At 43.5% G+C, this 17,661-nt stretch overlaps 1 protein-coding gene across 1 annotated transcript in view; it reads left to right on the top strand.

Annotated features, from left to right (window-relative positions):
• The window catches only part of Bend7 (BEN domain containing 7), an 84,615-nt gene extending 69,092 nt beyond the window's left edge, over window positions 1-15,523 (top strand). The window contains exons 7-9 of the mRNA XM_059263569.1: window positions 2,800-2,919; window positions 11,595-11,648; window positions 15,335-15,523. Of these exons, the coding sequence (XP_059119552.1) occupies window positions 2,800-2,919; window positions 11,595-11,648; window positions 15,335-15,396 (236 nt within the window). The 3' untranslated portion in view covers window positions 15,397-15,523. The remainder of the gene's footprint in view (window positions 1-2,799; window positions 2,920-11,594; window positions 11,649-15,334) is intronic.
• Window positions 15,524-17,661: the final 2,138 nt, after the last annotated feature.

Raw genomic sequence — 17,661 nt, 5'->3', positions numbered from 1 at the left:
GGAGCCTAGATCCTCCCATCTAGAGCCACTTCTTATCAGCACATCTCCTCATCCTCTGGCTTTCCATCTTGTTTGTAGGTGGCCTCTCTGCTTCACTCCTATATCCCATCACCCCAGTTCCTCCAGGATGGCTCCTTGAGTCATCCCCGCCTTTTTCCCATCTGCCATGCTGCCTGTTCACACAGCCTACCAACACCCTTATCCTTCCTTCCCTCCTCTCCCTGAGTCCAGTGTTTCAGGAGTGATGTTGGTGGCTCCTCCCTCAGAGGCCCTCAGCAGACACTTGCCACGCCACTGTTTCACTGCGCTCTGGAGCCACGTGTCACCTTGATAAAACTGTTCCTGAGTCCCTTGGCTTTGCAGTCATCCTGGTCTTCCTTGTGGGCTTCTCTGCCTCCATCATCTACTCCTAAGCACTGTTCTCCACAGCCTGTGCTCAGCCAGGTGCCCTTCACTCCGTATGTTCTCTCTTCTTAAGTTTTTCTATTCATTGTTTTAACTACCACATGTACAACGGGCTCTTCATGTTCAGTGAGTTCCGCATCCACAGATTTGACCAATCAGGGACTGAAAATACTCAAGGAGGAAAAAAACCCAGCATGTCACACACACATACACAGACTTTACCTTGATGCTGGCAGCATAGCTCAGTGTAAAAGTACATGTTTTAACATGTCGACTTTCGCTGGACAATGGTGGTACACACCTTTAAATCCCAACACTTGAGAGGCAGAGGCAGATGGATCTCTGAGTTCAAGGCCAGCCTGGTCTGCAGAGAGAGTTCCAAGAATATGGACTTTTTTCTCATGATTATTCCCTAAATAACACAACAATACAATAACTTACTTAGTATTGACATTGTATTAGTTAACATTGAGTAATCTAAATTTGATTTAAAGTATATGATGATGGCATAGGTGATACATCATTTGTAAGATTATCTTCTGGCCGGGTGACGGTGGTGCACGCCTTTAATCCCAGCACTCGGGAGGCAGAGCCAGGCGGATCTCTGTGAGTTTGAGGCCAGCCTGGGCTACAGAGTGAGATCCAGGACAGGCACCAAAGCTACAGAGAGAAACCCTGTCTCAAAAAATAAGTAAATAAATAAAATGGGGAAAAAAAGATTATCTTCCAGGGTCTTGGAACTGATTCCTATAGACGCAGAAATAGCAACATCCTTGACCAGCCTCTTTCCCTGCACTGCTCTGTCTACCTTTCCTCTGGCCACATCATGTAGTTGCTCCACAAACAGTCCACCCAAAGTCTGTGGTGTTCCACCTTTACCTCACCTTCTGTGGTGATTATGTCATGTGTTTTGCCACAGAGTGTCAGTTACCTGCCCTAGATGCTTGATTAACTGGGACAAGTATTAGCTTCTGAAAGGGAACCCCCTCTCCCTGTGGCCTGCAGATCTACCCTGGACACTGGAACTGCTTGCATCTGAGTTCACACACAGTTTTTTTTCTCTTCCTGGTATTTCCTTAGGACATGATTTTAGAAGTAACATTACTGATCAGTGCTGTAACCATTTTATAGATCTCATTAATTTTATTCTTATTTCTCAAGAAAAAAATCCCATTTTTATGCTAATAGTAATGTTTGACTGGGCCAGGTCACCACAATTTTGCTACTATCAAATACAGCCTTTTTGACCTTGTTTTTCTAACTTAGGATAGGTATACAATGTGTGCTTTTCAGTTCTTTGATTTTCCTATTAGTTGAACGTTTTCCCTAGTGTTTTATACTTCAAATACACTATTGATCTATGGGATTATTGAACTTGCTCTTTTATTTGAGTGCACTCTTTAAAGATATTGAACATTCTGAGGCATATATAATGTGACCAGGTTTTGTAGCTCTTTTAAAATGTTCGTTTTTCATTGAATGGGAATTTCAATTTTTGTATAGTTAAATCTGTCAATATTTTCCTGTGCCATTTCTTTTTGAAAGAGACCTTTTTAACACATTGAAATTAGCAATGTTTTAAATATCACAAAGGCAGTGTGCTGGGACTGCTTACTGACCTCACAGGCAGCAAGGTAAAAAGAAGAATTGACTAGTGCTCAGGAACAAAGCCCAGGCAGAAATGTTAACTCCACAACTCACATATTATGTGGCTTTCCTGGGATCATTTTCTGCCTCTCTTTTGTCCTGCCCTGTGATTCTTAGCACTTAGTAGGGCCAGTCTTTCCTCATATCTAATGCAGTATGCAGGGTGTTAAGTCCTACCTAGACCGAATTCTTTCAGCAAGATGGACAGCAACATTATTTACGTTGAGTACTGAGTTCTTAGGGATCAGAGTGAGAACATCTCTGTGCAGTGCTGCATTTGATTTTGAATTGACACCACAGACGAAGTCATTTAGCACATTTGCTCAATTCTGTTATGAATGGGCCTGGCAGAGCCACATGAAGTATTGTCCTCTCTGCCCATCCGACACGTGCACACACAAAAAGAGCAGTTTGCACACAAACTGCTTAGTGTTTCCAGCAGTTTCATGGTAAGCACAAGCCATCATAGATAGCCAGTGCTCAGCTGCTCGCCATCTTCACCAAAAGAGCATAGTGCCACTGCAGACGATGTGCCCTGTGGGTCTGACATCCTTAGAAGTTCAGGGCAGGGCTGAGGAAGAAGCGTGTGGTAGAGCACATGTGCTCGTTCCTAGGATAAATTTCCAGCACCAGGAAAGAAACAACAAAAGACATAGACTTGTTTTGTCCTTACACCATCTTCCTATTTTGTTCTGCATCCTCTTGTTGTTGTTAAGGTATTTAGTGGCATTTCATATTTTCTTTCAGTCTTTACAGAAAAGTACTGTACTGCGAACCATGTGGATAAACTTCCTGGCCCAAGAGACTGGGTACAGATTCTGCAGGATCAGATTAAACTGGCCAGAAGAAGGTTAAAAAGAGGCTCAGGTATGAATAAGCTGGGAAAGAAGCCATTGTGGAAGTACTTTGTTGAACCATCTGCCTTTTAAAGCACAGAGCTTCCTCTCTCGGGCATTGTGGCGTCCTTTGCCTCTTGAAGGAGATGTTCTATGTAATGTGCTCTGGTTGGCTCGAGTGAATTTTGAAAGTTATCTTAAGATTGAATAGTAAAAATTATGTAGACCATTTGCTTTTAATAGTATAAGAGGAAAAGATTGCTAATCTCATCTGTGGCCTAATATGTTTCACATGCAGAATTGAGTCTTCTGTGGTTTGCTTTTATCTTACTATTGATTTGTTTGTTTATATCTACATGAGTTTTTTAAGGGACTAATTGCTCAAAGTTTAAAAAGGGGTGGGGGGAGTAGCAGGATGGTGCACGCCTTTAATTCCAGCACTTGAGACAGAAACAGAGCTCTCCGTGAGTTTGAGGCCAGCCTGATCTACAAAGTGAGTTCCAGGACAGCCTGTTCTACATAGTGAGTTCCAGGACAACCAGGGCTATATGGAGGAACCCTGTTTCAAAAATCCAAAATAAGCAAAATTCATCCTGTCAGCAATACCACATCAAGTTGGAAGGAATTTAAGGGGTGTGTGTGTGTGTGTGTGTGTGTGTGTGTGTGTGTGTGTGTGTGTGTCTCAGCCTCTCAAATCTGACTGTGTATACCATCTTACCAGTTAGAAATCCCTTTGGAGTCAGTTTTCTATCATTCAAGAATAGTTATCTCTACTAGATCACAAGTCTCTAGGTTTTATTTCTAAATTTCATGTAAATTAGTATATCTGTTATAAAAAAAAATAGGGAGATTTCTCAAAAATAATAAAAATAGGGCCTCAGGGAGATAGCTCTGTTGGTAATTTGTTTACCTTGTAAGCATAAGGCGTTAAGTTCCCAGAACCCATATAAGAAAATAAGTAAATAATAAAGCATGTCCTTGTAATCTCAGCACTGGATCCATAGGGCTGGCTGGCCGGCCATCTTCGCCCACTGGATGAGTTCTGAGCCAGTGAGAGACAGTACCTGATGTTGTCCTCTGGTCACACACACACACACACACACACACACACACACACAAAAACTTTAGTAAAACAGACTCAGTGTTTTAAAGAGACATCTGCATTCCTGTGTTCATGGAGGCATTTTCCTAACAGCTTCTAAAACATAGAATCAACATAAGCATCCACTTTACTAGATCATTGATAAAGGAAATGTGCTGTATATATGTATCTTCCAAAAGAAGGAATGCCCTGCTTTGCGTCACCATGGGGAGCATTATGTTAAGGATAGTGAATGGGCACAGAAATGCAGGTACCACGGACTCGCGCTGAGGAATCTGAAAAAGTTGGACTCACAGAAGCAGAGCAGAGAGTGATGATCAGTCACCAAGAGCCTGGGGGTCTGGGATGATGCTGGGCAAAGGAACAAAGTTTCAGTTAGACAAAAGGAGTGAGAGTGATTATGTGACGTCATGACTCACAGGGTTATTTATAATATCCTTGAAAATAATAGAGCTCATATCATGTATCTTCATAAAGTATGTGAATGATACATAGATTAATTCACATATTTACCCATTCTCCATGTGTATGATTTCAAAAATACCATGTTGTATATCATAAATATGCATGTTTTTTTATATTAAAAGAGAATTTATTAGGTTTGCTTCCATAATATGTTTAGAATGGTTCAACAGTAGAGAGTCTCAGAACCCAATGGTTATTCGGTCCTTGGGGCTAGGTTCCCCTCTCCCACCCCCACATCCACCCAGCCCTCATAGTCCTACCTTGAATGAAGGCTGGGGATTCCCGGAGAGCATCTCATCCCTAGTCCACGTGGGAATCCTAAAGAAGCTGTTTCTAATGTCAGCAAAAGGAGTCAGTACCACCAGCAGCAGCAAGGTACAGCAGCAGCAAGGTAGATGAATTCACCAGTGAGAGTGAAGGCCAGGAGAGGAAAAACTTTCCTCTTGTGTCTTTTATCCAAGCAGCTACTAGAAAGTTCTGCCCACATTCAGAGTGGATCTTCCCACATAATTAAGGTGGTCTCCTACAGGCCACATCATCTTGACAGTGCCTTGAGATTCTTCCCAAGCTCATCTAGGTGTGTCACATTGACAGTTCAAGCTAACACCACACTCATGTACCATTTGGCCTCCTGCAGAAAGGAACTGCCTTGACACATGAACTTAGTTTATTTCTTTTTTATTATTATTAAATTTATGCATGATTTTTATTTGTCAAATGAAAATGAAGTTCAGATCACCTTTACAGCAGGCCTTGGGGATCTGCGTGGCTGGAGCGTTAGAAAGTTTGGAAGGTAGACTTGGGGACTGAGGTGCCCCTCATTTGAGATGCTGTGGAGGTGTGTGAGGGTACTGCTACACACCGCATCCCTGAGTGTTTGACGCTACCATAGCAGAACAACCGAGTCTATTCATTTTAGTGAACAGAAGTTCATTGGCTCACAGTTCCGGGGGCTGGAAACCGAAGACTGAGGAGGGCTTTCTTGCTGCATCAGCCCATGAAAGAAAGGTGCAGAGAAAGTGAGAGAGAGAGAGAGGAAGGACAAGGGAGGACAAACTCACCCTTCCTCAGTGGCAGGATTGCGTCCTGCCACCTCTCACCAGCCTTCTCCCAGCTCTGCTATCCAGGGATTGAGCCCCCAGTACCTCGTCTTTGGGGACACTTTCAGACCATAGCAATCTGTAACAGGTGCATGTTAGTCGAATCCTTCCCAGTGCAGCCCTGTCCCCCGGCCTCGGACTCGACAGCCAAACTGGCCTTCTCTGTGACACTAAAACTGGCTGCTCTCGCCCGCCGTTCACAAGCACTGCAGAGTCTCCCTTCTCCTGAACCTTTAGTAGATAGAGGCTCCAACACACTGACTCCTGTCGCCTGTAGAGTCCCTTTGCTGTTCCCTGGATGATGAACTCCTCCAAAGAGCAGGGTCTGCTTCTAAGTAAGGTTTGTGTCCCGCATGACAGTGTGAGCCAGGGCTGACTCTCAAGAAATATTTGAGTGAATCAAGAACACGTCAGTAATTACAAAAAGGAATCCACAGTGGTCCACAACAAACACCTTGCTTTCCTGGTCAGAAGAGGAAATCCTGCAGAGCAGTGCCCTTTCTCACTTACGGTTCACATGTTGATTCCGTTCCCTGTAGACCACGAGGAGCAGTGTCCTGAACTCTGGCCCCTGGAGGAAAGTCCTTCAGACTCCTAGTGTCACTTCATGGCGTCATCTTAGAATCCTCCTTGTTCTGCTTCATCAGCACTTTGTCTCACTTCCTTCTCGGTTCAGCTGTTGTCCTTCCTTTCCGGTCTCTTTTCTTCTCCCGTCCTCCCCCAGAGATTCAGAGTCTCGTATCCGTGGACTCACCTCACAGGAGATGAACCTCCTACCGTGACTTTCCACTCGAGTGCATGCTTCTGCCCTAAGTCACATCACAAAAGCCCCTCCCTTGTAGTACTTGTACCCCTCTCCCACTCCTGGGAGGGACTGGGACAGGAATAGGAAGGAAAGAAGAAGAAAGGAAAGAGGAAACGCACAGGTGAGAGACCCGTAAGTGGTCCATTGGATCGACCCAGTGTTAGTCCTGACTGAGCAGTGATGTGTTCCTTCCGTTTTATAGGAAGGCAGGTGTCACGCCTTGGGCCTGAGAGGCACCTGTGCCAGTAAGTATGAAGTTGGTTTGTGTTTCCTAGCTTCTGCCTTGAACGGCTCAGCTGTTGGATATGTAAGGACTTCATCCATGTACCTGTTAATCTGAAAGGAGAAATTGTTGGCCCAAAATACAAAGACACCAAATATTCAGATTTGAGAGAAATATAAACATGTCATGAGGAAGAGAGATAAATCTAGTATCAGCAAGCCAAAGGCAAGAGAGGACCAGCGAGCGACAAGTCAGCCCCCTTACTGCCTCGCACACCCTGCTGCCAGATGAATACTGACTTCAGACGTCCCCGGATAGGCCAGCAACTACCTGCGCATGCGGCTGCTCCCTTTCCATTTCCTGGGGACTGGTGGGAATGAAAAGGAAACTGTAAGAATTGTGTCAGCTCCTTGAGATTTGTGTGTGTTTGTTTGTTTCTTTTGTTTTGTTTTTCGAGACAGGGTTTCTCTGTGTAGCTTTACGCCTTTCCTGGAACTCACTCTGTAGCCCAGGCTGGCCTTGAACTCACATAGATCTACCTGCCTCTGCCTCCCGAGTGCTGGGATTAAAGGCGTGGGCCACCATGGCCTGGATCGCTCCTTGAGATTTTAAGGAAAAGGAAATATCTGGACCCAGACTAATGATGCTCCTAGCTACAACACTACAGGACTGCCTGGAAAAAGACAGAGTTTTTGTGTCCCAGGGCTGGCACCTCTGGAGGAAAAGAAATTCCTGTCAGACATAAAAATGGTACATTTTAAGAAAATCTGTAAAGGCGGGAGTTATAGAAAGTCAGGACCCTGGAGGAGGCTATTCCTATGGAAAAGAGATGCACAGTCCTGCTACACCACAAGGTGAAAATTGTTCATTTAAATTTCATTCTAGTGCATCCTCCATGTCACCTGTGTGGGTTTCTCCTCACTGTGACCAAGCACAGGACAAAGGCCACTCAAGGGAGGCTTTGTTTGGGTTCAGTCTGAAGAGATGTAGCCATCTTGATGAGGAAGGTGACTTTCTGATGGCAGGAATGTCACTGGGACTCCTCATCGCCTCACATCTCTACGAAACAGAAAGCAGAGCCGCTCAGGTTGGAACCAGGAGACCAGGCCCAGGCTCTAGCCCATCAGCCTACTCCCAGTTACCTCCTTCTGCCGGCCAGGCCTCCTAAAGGTGTCACAACCTCCCAAAACAGTACTACCAGCTAGGAAGCAAGTATTCAGACACAGGAGGCCAGTGCGGGGCAGGGGGCTGCAGACCTGAATCCTTCCTTTGTCAGATGCTAAGACCAGGGTCAGGGGTCCTTGTCTCTCTTGCCTTTCCACTCTTCACACCAGCACACACATCTGCACACAGAAGGGATGCGCCCCTGCATTTTCCTCCATCCTTACCCCACACTGGCCAGTGACTATTTCTTAAGCATCACAGCATTTCTGTTCATAATTTGCATCCCAAATGTTCACACACACACACACACACACACACACACACACACACACACACACACACCTGTTTCTCCAGAAAGAGACCCAGACTGCTGCATGCTCCCTAACTCCCCCTTTCCTATGGAAGCCCTTCACTGCTTAGCTCAGGAGACTGACTTGAGACATCAGCACAAGGATGTGACTTGAGACATTGGAACATTTGATGAGCAGGTTTACACACATGCTCTACCTGGACATTTATGATGTGTTGAGTAGACTGTCTTAACCACTGAGAAGAAAGGTGCCTCTAAGAACCACCCTGACATCTAGGCCAAACTAGATCAAAACTCAGCCATGGCAGACAGGGTTTGTCTCTGTGTGTGAAACACTGGTCCACTTCCTCAGTAGCACAAAGCTGAGATTCCAGCAAACAGATGAGAACCACTTGCCCTTCCTGAATGAGGCCAGGCTCTAGAATGTGACTGGCTCTGGGGTTTTCATCTTGATTATTTTCCATCAAAATGATAATACAGTGTGTTAAAGGTATTCCACAACTTCCCCAGCCTTATTCATCATCCTTGGCTCAGTTCCTAGAACTGGGTCCAGACTCCGACCAGACGGAGCTAATCAGCTCACCACGTAGGGAAGCCTGTGCTGCCTGGAGGAGAAAGCGATGTCCCACACGACTGGAAAGGTCGTTATGCAAATCCAAACAAATTCATTTGGGGCTCTCATCACATGTAATAATTTTTTTCTATAACTAGAATTCCGTTCCTGGTGTGGATTTTTATCATCTTTATTAGATTACTTCCTCAGAGCTGAAATCACAATTTATTGTTTGCGTTAGATCCAGGGGTAAAGCTGTCACTGCTACTAAATTTTTATTGGACTTGCTCAGTCTTTTCCAAATTTTACAACTTGATCATCGCCAGAGAAGAGAGGCTGTGAGCTTGATGTTGCAGACGGTGTTATAATTAACACCCTGACGTTCTTCACCCACGACACTTGCCCTGCACATGCAGCCAATGTATATGAATGTATATGAATGTACATATACTTAGGTTATACATTCTGACAAAATATATAACGTAAACTATATACGTAAACTATATACGTTCTGTTCTAACAAAAGCACATGATCGTGGAGGTTTGCATATAAAAAGTATGAGTGGGGCTGGAGAGATGGCTCAGAGGTTAAGAGCACTGGCTGCTCTTCCAGAGGTCCTGAGTTCAGTTCCCAGCAACCACATGACGGCTCACAAAAAATATGGGTAGGAGCTGGAGAGATGACTCAGTAATTAAGACTATGGCTGCTCTTCCAGAGAACCTGGGTTCAATTCCCAGACCTACATAGAGGCTCACAACAGGCTATAACTCCAGTTCCAGGAGATCCCCTGCCCTCTTCTGCCCTCCACAGGCCTCAGGTATACAAGTGGTTCATGGACATACATGCAAGCAAAACATTAAAAAAAATTTTTTTAAATATATTATTTTTAAGTAAGGGTAGCTGAATTACAAAGGAAGGCCACCTCAGACCCCAAACTAATTTTTGTCAAAACTAAACAAAAAGCAGATGTATGTTAAGGTAGAAGAAATTACTAAAATATAAAGTGAACTAGAACTTGAAGACTTTAAAAAATTAGCTTGTAACTGCACATGGGCTATATATGTATTATTAAGAGCCGGAGGTTGAGAGTCCAGATCAAAGCCAGTCTTAGCTTTGGCATTGTCCCTTACTAGCCATAATTTGGTTTCCTTACCTCCGATTCCTAGTATTAACCCAAGCATAGCATCAGACATACCCCATAAGACTTTCTGTCAGTCAGATGACAAATTGCACACAAAGTACTCAATTATTATTGAGGCCATTTATTATTACTGAAGAATTTTTAAGCTCTGCTAATAAGACAACTACGATGTAAACCACCTGCCTTTCGGCTTCATTGAAACCAGTCAGAAGGAAATGATGATTTCTAAATAGAAAAGGCATTCATTGTTTCTTAACATATAAAAAGTTTTTTTCAAAAACCCTAAGAACCAAGCTAAGGAACTGGATCCATGGGTAAAGTGTTTGCTGCACAAGCAGGAAAACTTGGGTTCGGATCCCCAGCAGCACCCTTATAAAGCAGCCAGGTGTGATGGTGCACATCTGTAACGCCAGCACTCGGATGGTGGTAGATGCAGGCAAACCCCAGGGATCACTGACTGGCCAGTCTAGCTAAAACTGCTAGCTCCAGGTTCAGTGAGAGAACTTATCCCAAAAATTAATGTCAAGAATGACAGAGGGAGACACGCGACAACCTGGGGCCTCCGAGTGTGCAAGGGCATGTATGCACGCATGTGCACACACAGAGTCCAACCAGAATACCTAATGCCTTTTATCCAGAGAATTTTGGTATGTCTCACAAATTTTCTGTGAATCACCTTACCCAGCTATTAAATATTATCAACATCATTTTTAATAGTTTCTACTCCAATCACAATTGGCTGTGACTATTCCATCTCTTCTCTGTTTTCTTTCTGGTGAATCACGTGGGCCAGCAGACACTGATGCCAGATCTACTCACCTAAGGACAAGATATTAGAGACTAAACTAGAGGTAGAGCGCTTGGAACATCTCTGGCTGTGTCTGTCCCTGGTGTGTTTAAAGCACCAACAGTGAAATGAGAATATAGCGCTGCTCTGGCTTTCCTGCTGTCTCCACACAGCAAGGTGGAACAAAAGGCAACCTCAGGGCACACAGTACAGTCAGCAGGGACTTTGGGGGGGGCGCGGAAAGGATATAGAGGATGCCACCAGAATGATCCCAGGAGCCATATGCGAATGCTTCCTCTGTCCCTAGTATGTTAGGAAAGGTACTCCCTTGAGTTACCAGGAGACTTATAAACTGCTTCTCTTTACATTTAATAGGTTTGTGTGAGTGTGTGTGTGTGTGTGTGTGTGTGTGTGTGTGTGTGTGTGTGAAGGATCACACTTTGCAAAACCATTAAGGAGACTGAAACATATCAGTAGAGCAAGGCTTGTGTTTTAAATCACAAAAGAGAGGAATCTTTTGAAAAAATACAGATTTTCTCTCCATGGTTTCCTTATGACTAAATGGATCCAGGAGTTAGACTGACAGCTCCAGAACCAGGCATCTCCAGAGAAAGTTCATTCTGAGAATTCCAACTATGAGTGGCTTGGGGAGTTGTGTGGGCTGGGTGTGTGTGAAAATTACAGTTCTGCAGCCAGAAGGCAGTAGGTTAAGGGCCTTCGGTGTGTGGTTGAACAGGCCATCCACTGCTGCTTGGAGGTTTAAGCATATGAGAACAAGACAAAATAAACTGAAATCACCCATGATTGACAAAATAAGGTCAGAGAGTTTTCAAGTTTTAATACAGGAAGGTTGACTTCTTGTCATGATCATCCAAACGAAATTGTGTTTAAATAATGATGCTCAAAGCTGTAATGTGAACCGAGCGAAGTGAACGGTGAAAAGACAGATGAAAGGCACTGTGTACACTGGAGTCTCTTTAATTGTGTTCCTGTATTCAGCAAAATGAATGTGCTCCCTACACCTAATGAGATTTGTGTTTTATGTTTGTGACCAGCAGAGGCAGCTGACGGTGATGAAAGACTGGACGGCATTTCTCTACCTCCAACAGGTAAAACACATTTCCATTTCATCGCCCGCTGCAAGGAAACATTTGCATTGAAAATGCTTTTACCATTAGGGGTGCAAGGGCTTGAGCAAGCTGCTTCTGGAACAGGCCCACGCCCTCACAGTCCCCAGTTTCTTGGGGGCCTAGGTTCAGAGCTGTTTTTACATTGGATATGAAAAGCAATGTTTTTCTCACACCCTATTTCATATTCATAAAAATCTCAGAAATGCAAATCCTAAGACATTAAAAGGCATTTTTAATATAAAACAACATTTAGCTTTAAACCAGGATTGTCAACTTCGTGTGACCAAATTCAGGCCGATTTTATCTTATTCCACCAAAAGGCCTTTCAGAGGCATCCTCCACACTCTTTGCTTAGTAAGTCCTGAGTTAAGTGTGATTGAACAAGCCAGCCCATCCATTGTGAATGGCACACTCCTGGTATTTGAACCAGATCAGAAAATGCAACAGAGCACTGAAGCATTCGCTGCACACTTGTGTTCAACTGTGGGCTTGATTGTGACCTCATCACAAGACTCTGGTGTGATGCCTCTGACCCTGACTTCCTGCCTGTGTATGAGTTCACACCCAAGAGTAAAAGAATAGGTGCCTGCTCAGTGAGCCATGTGTCAAACCATGTATCCCTCACTTAGTCCCGGGACTCCTTATTCGCTGCCCTGCAAAGATTCTCTGAATATTCCATCCATAAAATCCAGATAATCCAAACAAACCTTAAGCTATTTTTAAAAAAAAAGCTCAATTCAGTGGCTTTTTGTCTGTTTTTCCTAGATCTGTGGCAGTGAGACTTGAATTAAATTGAGAAAATATGAATGGAGTATGTAGTATATTTTCAGGAACTCTTGGTAGAGTCCCTAGTGGTCACGTGGTCTTGATAACATGGATCTTGGGGTGTTCGCTAAAGTGAAGCTCATAGGTAAACTCAGAGCTGCCAGAAGCCCCAGCCATGTAAATTACACCTTGCTTCTCTGCCTTGAGTAGCCAAATAACAGATCAATGGACAGATAAATGAGCCACAACAGTGCACAGAAAATCTGTGTATATCTAGTTCTTGGGATCTTCTTATTTCTCTCTTCATTTGTCTGTGTTTCCGTACTTGTGAGTGAAGAGAGTAGAGTGTGTGATCTCTAGTGTTCCTTACCACCCTCTGAGTACCAGGACAACTCATACTGACAATACTTCTATCATCTTTGACCCATTCCCAGCAGGTGAAGGAAATACTAATCATAATGATGAAATTATGGCTCAGGGGCCTTGGGGAGGAATGTCATACTTTCTAGTTGTCCCCTGGGCATCTGTAGCAGCTGTCCTGTGTCACATGACATAGTGGGCTTTTGCTTTATTATTGAAGACTGTGCATCTTGCAAATATACCTTTGCATTTAACTGTTTGAAGATTGAGGCAGAGATATTTCAGAGGAAAAGACAGCCCAGTAATGCTAGAGGAGTTTCACAAGACTGACAAGCTGCAAAGGAACCTGAAAATGAAGGGTGTAGTCAGAAGTCTCTGTCCTGCCAGCAACTCCCAAATACCCAGCAGCTGCTTCCCAAACTACCACACAGGCTTTTACTAATTACAAATGCTCAGCCAGTAGCTCAAGCTTATTACTAACTAGCTCTTACACTTAAATTTACCCATAATTCTTATCTATGTTTAGCCATGTGGCTTGGTACCTTTTCTCAGTGTGACATTCTCATCTTGCTTCCTCTGCATCTGCCTGGCAACTCCTGACTCCGCCCTTCCTCTTCCCAGAATTCTTAGTTTGTTTACCCCACCTATACTTCCTGCCTGGCTACCGGCCAATCAGCATTTTATTAAACCAATTCAAGTGACAAATCTTTACAGTGTACAGGAGCGTTATTCCTGTACAGAAGGGAACTTGGGAGTTCATCTGGACCAATCCCTCCTTTTTATCCAGCCCTTTTATTTTCCAGGGAAAAAAGCCCGAGGCCCAGAAACATTAAATGACTTTTCCAAGGTGTCACATCTGGTGATAGCATGGCTGGGCCTAGTCCCCTCAACTCCCAGCCACTGTAGCATAGGGCTTTCTTATACCTAACCCAAAACCAGCTTTTCTCTGTGTTTCTTAAAGATCCCAGGAGACGATGGGCGTGCAGTCCCATTAGGGTTCCATTTTTAGTGGTTCAGTCTTCACATTACAAAGTTTGGCATCAGTCTACCCAAAGTTCATTCCAGTGTAAGCTCATTTCTTCACTTCCTTTCTTAAGTTCTGTTGAGGCTTGGAGGTGATAAAGAAGGAAGTAGACTATTGATAAATACAGATACAAACTACTGAGCGGCACAGTATATGTTTTTAAAGTATTTATCATTTTGGAAGAAGAGGGAAAGAGGTCATAGATTGGTTCTTAAATTTTGAGTATCAAATAATCTTGATAGCACACTTCATGGTTGCCTTCTAAAGTAAAATCCACAATGTGGCCGGGTTGCCATGGTTACAGTGTTGCTGCACATCACCCCTCCACATGCTCTGACAGGGCCATCCAAAGCAGTGGATGCCTGTCATATACACATAGTTGCAATGGCTCAGCCTCACCTGCAGAACTGTGGAAACAACACATTCAGACTACATCCCCAGCTCCTCATTCATCTGAGCTGACAAAAGTTGATCCTTTGTGAAGATTCAGACATTTTTCACTTTAAATGTCTTTTTGTTCCTTTAAATTTTGTATCAAGGAGAGATGAGGGAAGATGTTGCTGTGAGCCTGTAATGATCAGGGCAGAATTACATTCAGTCTGTCAGATGGCCTTTGTTTCCAGCCACAGTTAAGCCTCAAAGGGGGCCTCATGTAGCCCAGGCTAGCCTCTGGCTTTGCGTTCCTGATCCTCTTACCCCGCCTCCTGAGTGCTGGGACATAGGCATGGACATCACACCCTGCTGAAATGTGTTACCCTGTTCAGTGAGCCTTGTGAGCAGCAGTCAGCACCGTCCTTGGGTCTGATGCCGCCCTCAGACAGGGGCGAGACAGATGTGGAGGAGCAGGAGCAGGAACTGCTCCCAGAATCTGGGAACAATTGACGTTTAAAGAAAAAGTGTGTAAAGTCGAATCAAAGTAGTTCCTTTTCAGTTTGAAGATTAGGCCTCTGGATCTGACAGGGTAATGTGTGTCTGGACTTAGCAATTTACATTACCAATCAGCGTTCTTTTGTGGGTTTTGTGTTTTAGAAAGCCCGAGTAAGAAAATGCACTTAACATTACTACTCAGAGACACTGTTAGTGCTGTTTCCCCCACATTCAACTTTTCTCTATTTGGTTTATTTCTCTAATGGAGATCAAATATACGGAGCTTGTCTCCTGAGTTCTTTGGCTTTCATCTAAGAAGCATTTTCCCACCCTCCAAGTCTGCACACACATTACTAGCTATTTAATAGTGTTTCAGGTAAGTCATACTTAGCTATTTTCTATTGCTGGACAATACATCACTAATGGTAATATCTAGTCATGGGCTTTCTTGTTTTAAAATCATCACAAATTCCTAATTCTTGAAATTATTCATTTAGCACAATTAAAGCTGATGCTTTAGTGACTTAACTGGACAGCACAGGTGTGTACCCCACCCCCAATCCCTTCTCCACCCAGCCCTGGCTGTGTGAGAAAATGCACAGCTCTGCCTTGTAGACACAGCTCCCTCACTGTGTTGTCTCTGTCGTAGGTAGTGTGTTTGTCACCAGGAGAGACACCGTGGAGGACCCAGAGCCAGGTTCCAACGCCTAGACTTGGATTGTAGCATACTCTTGCGTTTCCACAAAGGTCCACGGAGGAGTTGAGGTTCCTGCAGTGTGGGTGTTCTGTGGTGGCTTGTCCTGTCTGAATAATCTTTGTAACATGTGGTATCACAACTCCGATTTGGCATAATCTTTTCTTAAAAGAAATCATGCTTAGAGTTGTTACCTTTTAAAAGTCCAGCGTGTGACCCATCATAAAGAAGCAGTTCTCTTCCCGTTTCTATTCATTCACAGTCTCTGTGTGATACACAGTCTTTTTAAACATATTTATTTGATTGTAATTGCGTAGCTGCATGCAGAGGAAACCTCTTTCTAGGACTGACGGAGGTTACGAAGCAGCCCTAACTAACCCTTCAGCTTAGAGAAGGAAAGGCCGTTCTGGGTGATGGGATAGCTCTGACCTGGTCTGTGAAGTCATGTATGACGTCAGTCATAGTAACCCAAAACAGTCATTCAGAACTGAAGTACCAGTGATGTAGGAGTTTTTAGGAAATAAAGCACTTTCACATAATTTATGATGATGTAGTGGCAAAAAAGTGAAAGTAACCAGCCGTCAAGCATCTGACTGCGGTTTAAACGGAGTGGCTTTGACCCTGTGTTCATGTTCATTCTATAGCCTATGTGGTCCCTCATACACTTGCCTTCCACTTTATGTAAAACTAAATATGAGAAAAATCTGGGTTTATTTTAAAGAAATCTTTGTTGTGTGGAAATTTGTCTTACAGAAATATTTACCTCCACATTTGTTTTGCTAATGAAATAGTGCATTGAAAATACGACTCATTCAGAAAACCTCGCATTTACACCATATTTATCATGTAAAGCAATTGCCTTGAATCTTGGGCACTTGACACAGAAAGCCAAAATTGCCATAAAAGTCATGTATGTGACTGTCAATCCACAAAACCCCAGGGATAAAAACTACCATGACAGACGCTTAGCCTTTCCCGAGTGTTTGTTTCAGCCGCAGGTTAGAACCACCAGTTAGTGCTGCTGGGGCTGAGTCCCACCCCCTGCTTTGCCCGACAGAACTGAGAAATAGGGATGCGGTTGCCTGGGGTCAGCTCACCCTTCCTGGCCAGCTGGACATAGAACCTGGACATCCAGTGTACCGTATTACCTCATACTGAACATGTACTAAAGATCGGAGGACTAGGGCAGTACTCCACTGAGACCAGCTAATCAATGAGGATGATGTGTGATATCCCTGGAATGTGACGACATGTGCTTTTAGGTGTTGCTTGTAGTCCATTTAGCAACTAGACAGCGGCATCTCCTATGTGTTCCTTCTATGTCTCCTCCTTTGGAGCAACAGGGATGGCTTGGAAATTTCCTATCACATCCTTTAGTTACTGATTTCTGTTTCCAGCCGGCCCTAAACCTTTTGTTTTATTGAGTGGACTGGTGAGTGGCAGACATACCAGGACTTTCATTTAATTTTGCAACAGTTCCTAAAGGAAAAAAAAAAAAAAAAAAAGAGTCATCTGCCTTCTAGAATGAATTACTCCTCAAGGGAATAGAGAAGCTGAGTTAGTACCCTTCAGTCTGTGAAATGGTGGTGAATTTGTTTTCAGTACAGGGAGAACATATACTCACCACTGTAGGCCTGTTCAGTATGCGCTATAAACCTTCAGAACACACTTCCTTCGGAGCCTCGGTGACAGTTTGGAGTTGACACTTGAGGAGGGTAGGCATCGTTCAATTCACAGATAAGTGCAATGGATTCACAAATTGGAAAGGCAGATCAAAACTGCAACAGTAAAATCATATTTTGTAAGTTTAAATTGTATTTGTGTTAACCTACTGTGACTACTGTTCAGCTTTGTTCAGAAACCCTTTTTATAGGCTTTCTTAGCAAAAAAAAAAAAGGTCCATATCTATGGATGTGTCTCAATCTTCTGTACATATGTTTTATTAATATGTAAATATTCAGATTTTTTAAAATTACTATGTTCTTTTAAAAAGAATTCAATGCAAAGCTAGTTGTGAAAATGGTGTGTAACACTGTGTTGTGATATCAACTCCCAAGATGCCCTTTATGTCCATTCTGGAAAAATAAAATAAATTACTTTAATTGAATACACACGTGTCTTGCTTGCATCCCAGTCTTCTGTGTTTATGAAGTCTATGCTGTTCATTAATTAAAAGGTATTTATGAATATTCTGATGATTTTTCTTAGGAGTTATGCCTCTGTGGAAAATTATGTTTACAAATCATGCAAACAGATTTCTAGCAGAGTGAGAGTCTGGTAGA

The sequence above is a fragment of the Peromyscus eremicus genome, chromosome 5 (assembly GCF_949786415.1).
Source record: "Peromyscus eremicus chromosome 5, PerEre_H2_v1, whole genome shotgun sequence".
Classification (NCBI taxonomy): domain Eukaryota; kingdom Metazoa; phylum Chordata; class Mammalia; order Rodentia; family Cricetidae; genus Peromyscus; species Peromyscus eremicus.
This window is presented reverse-complemented; position numbering and strand designations above follow the sequence as displayed.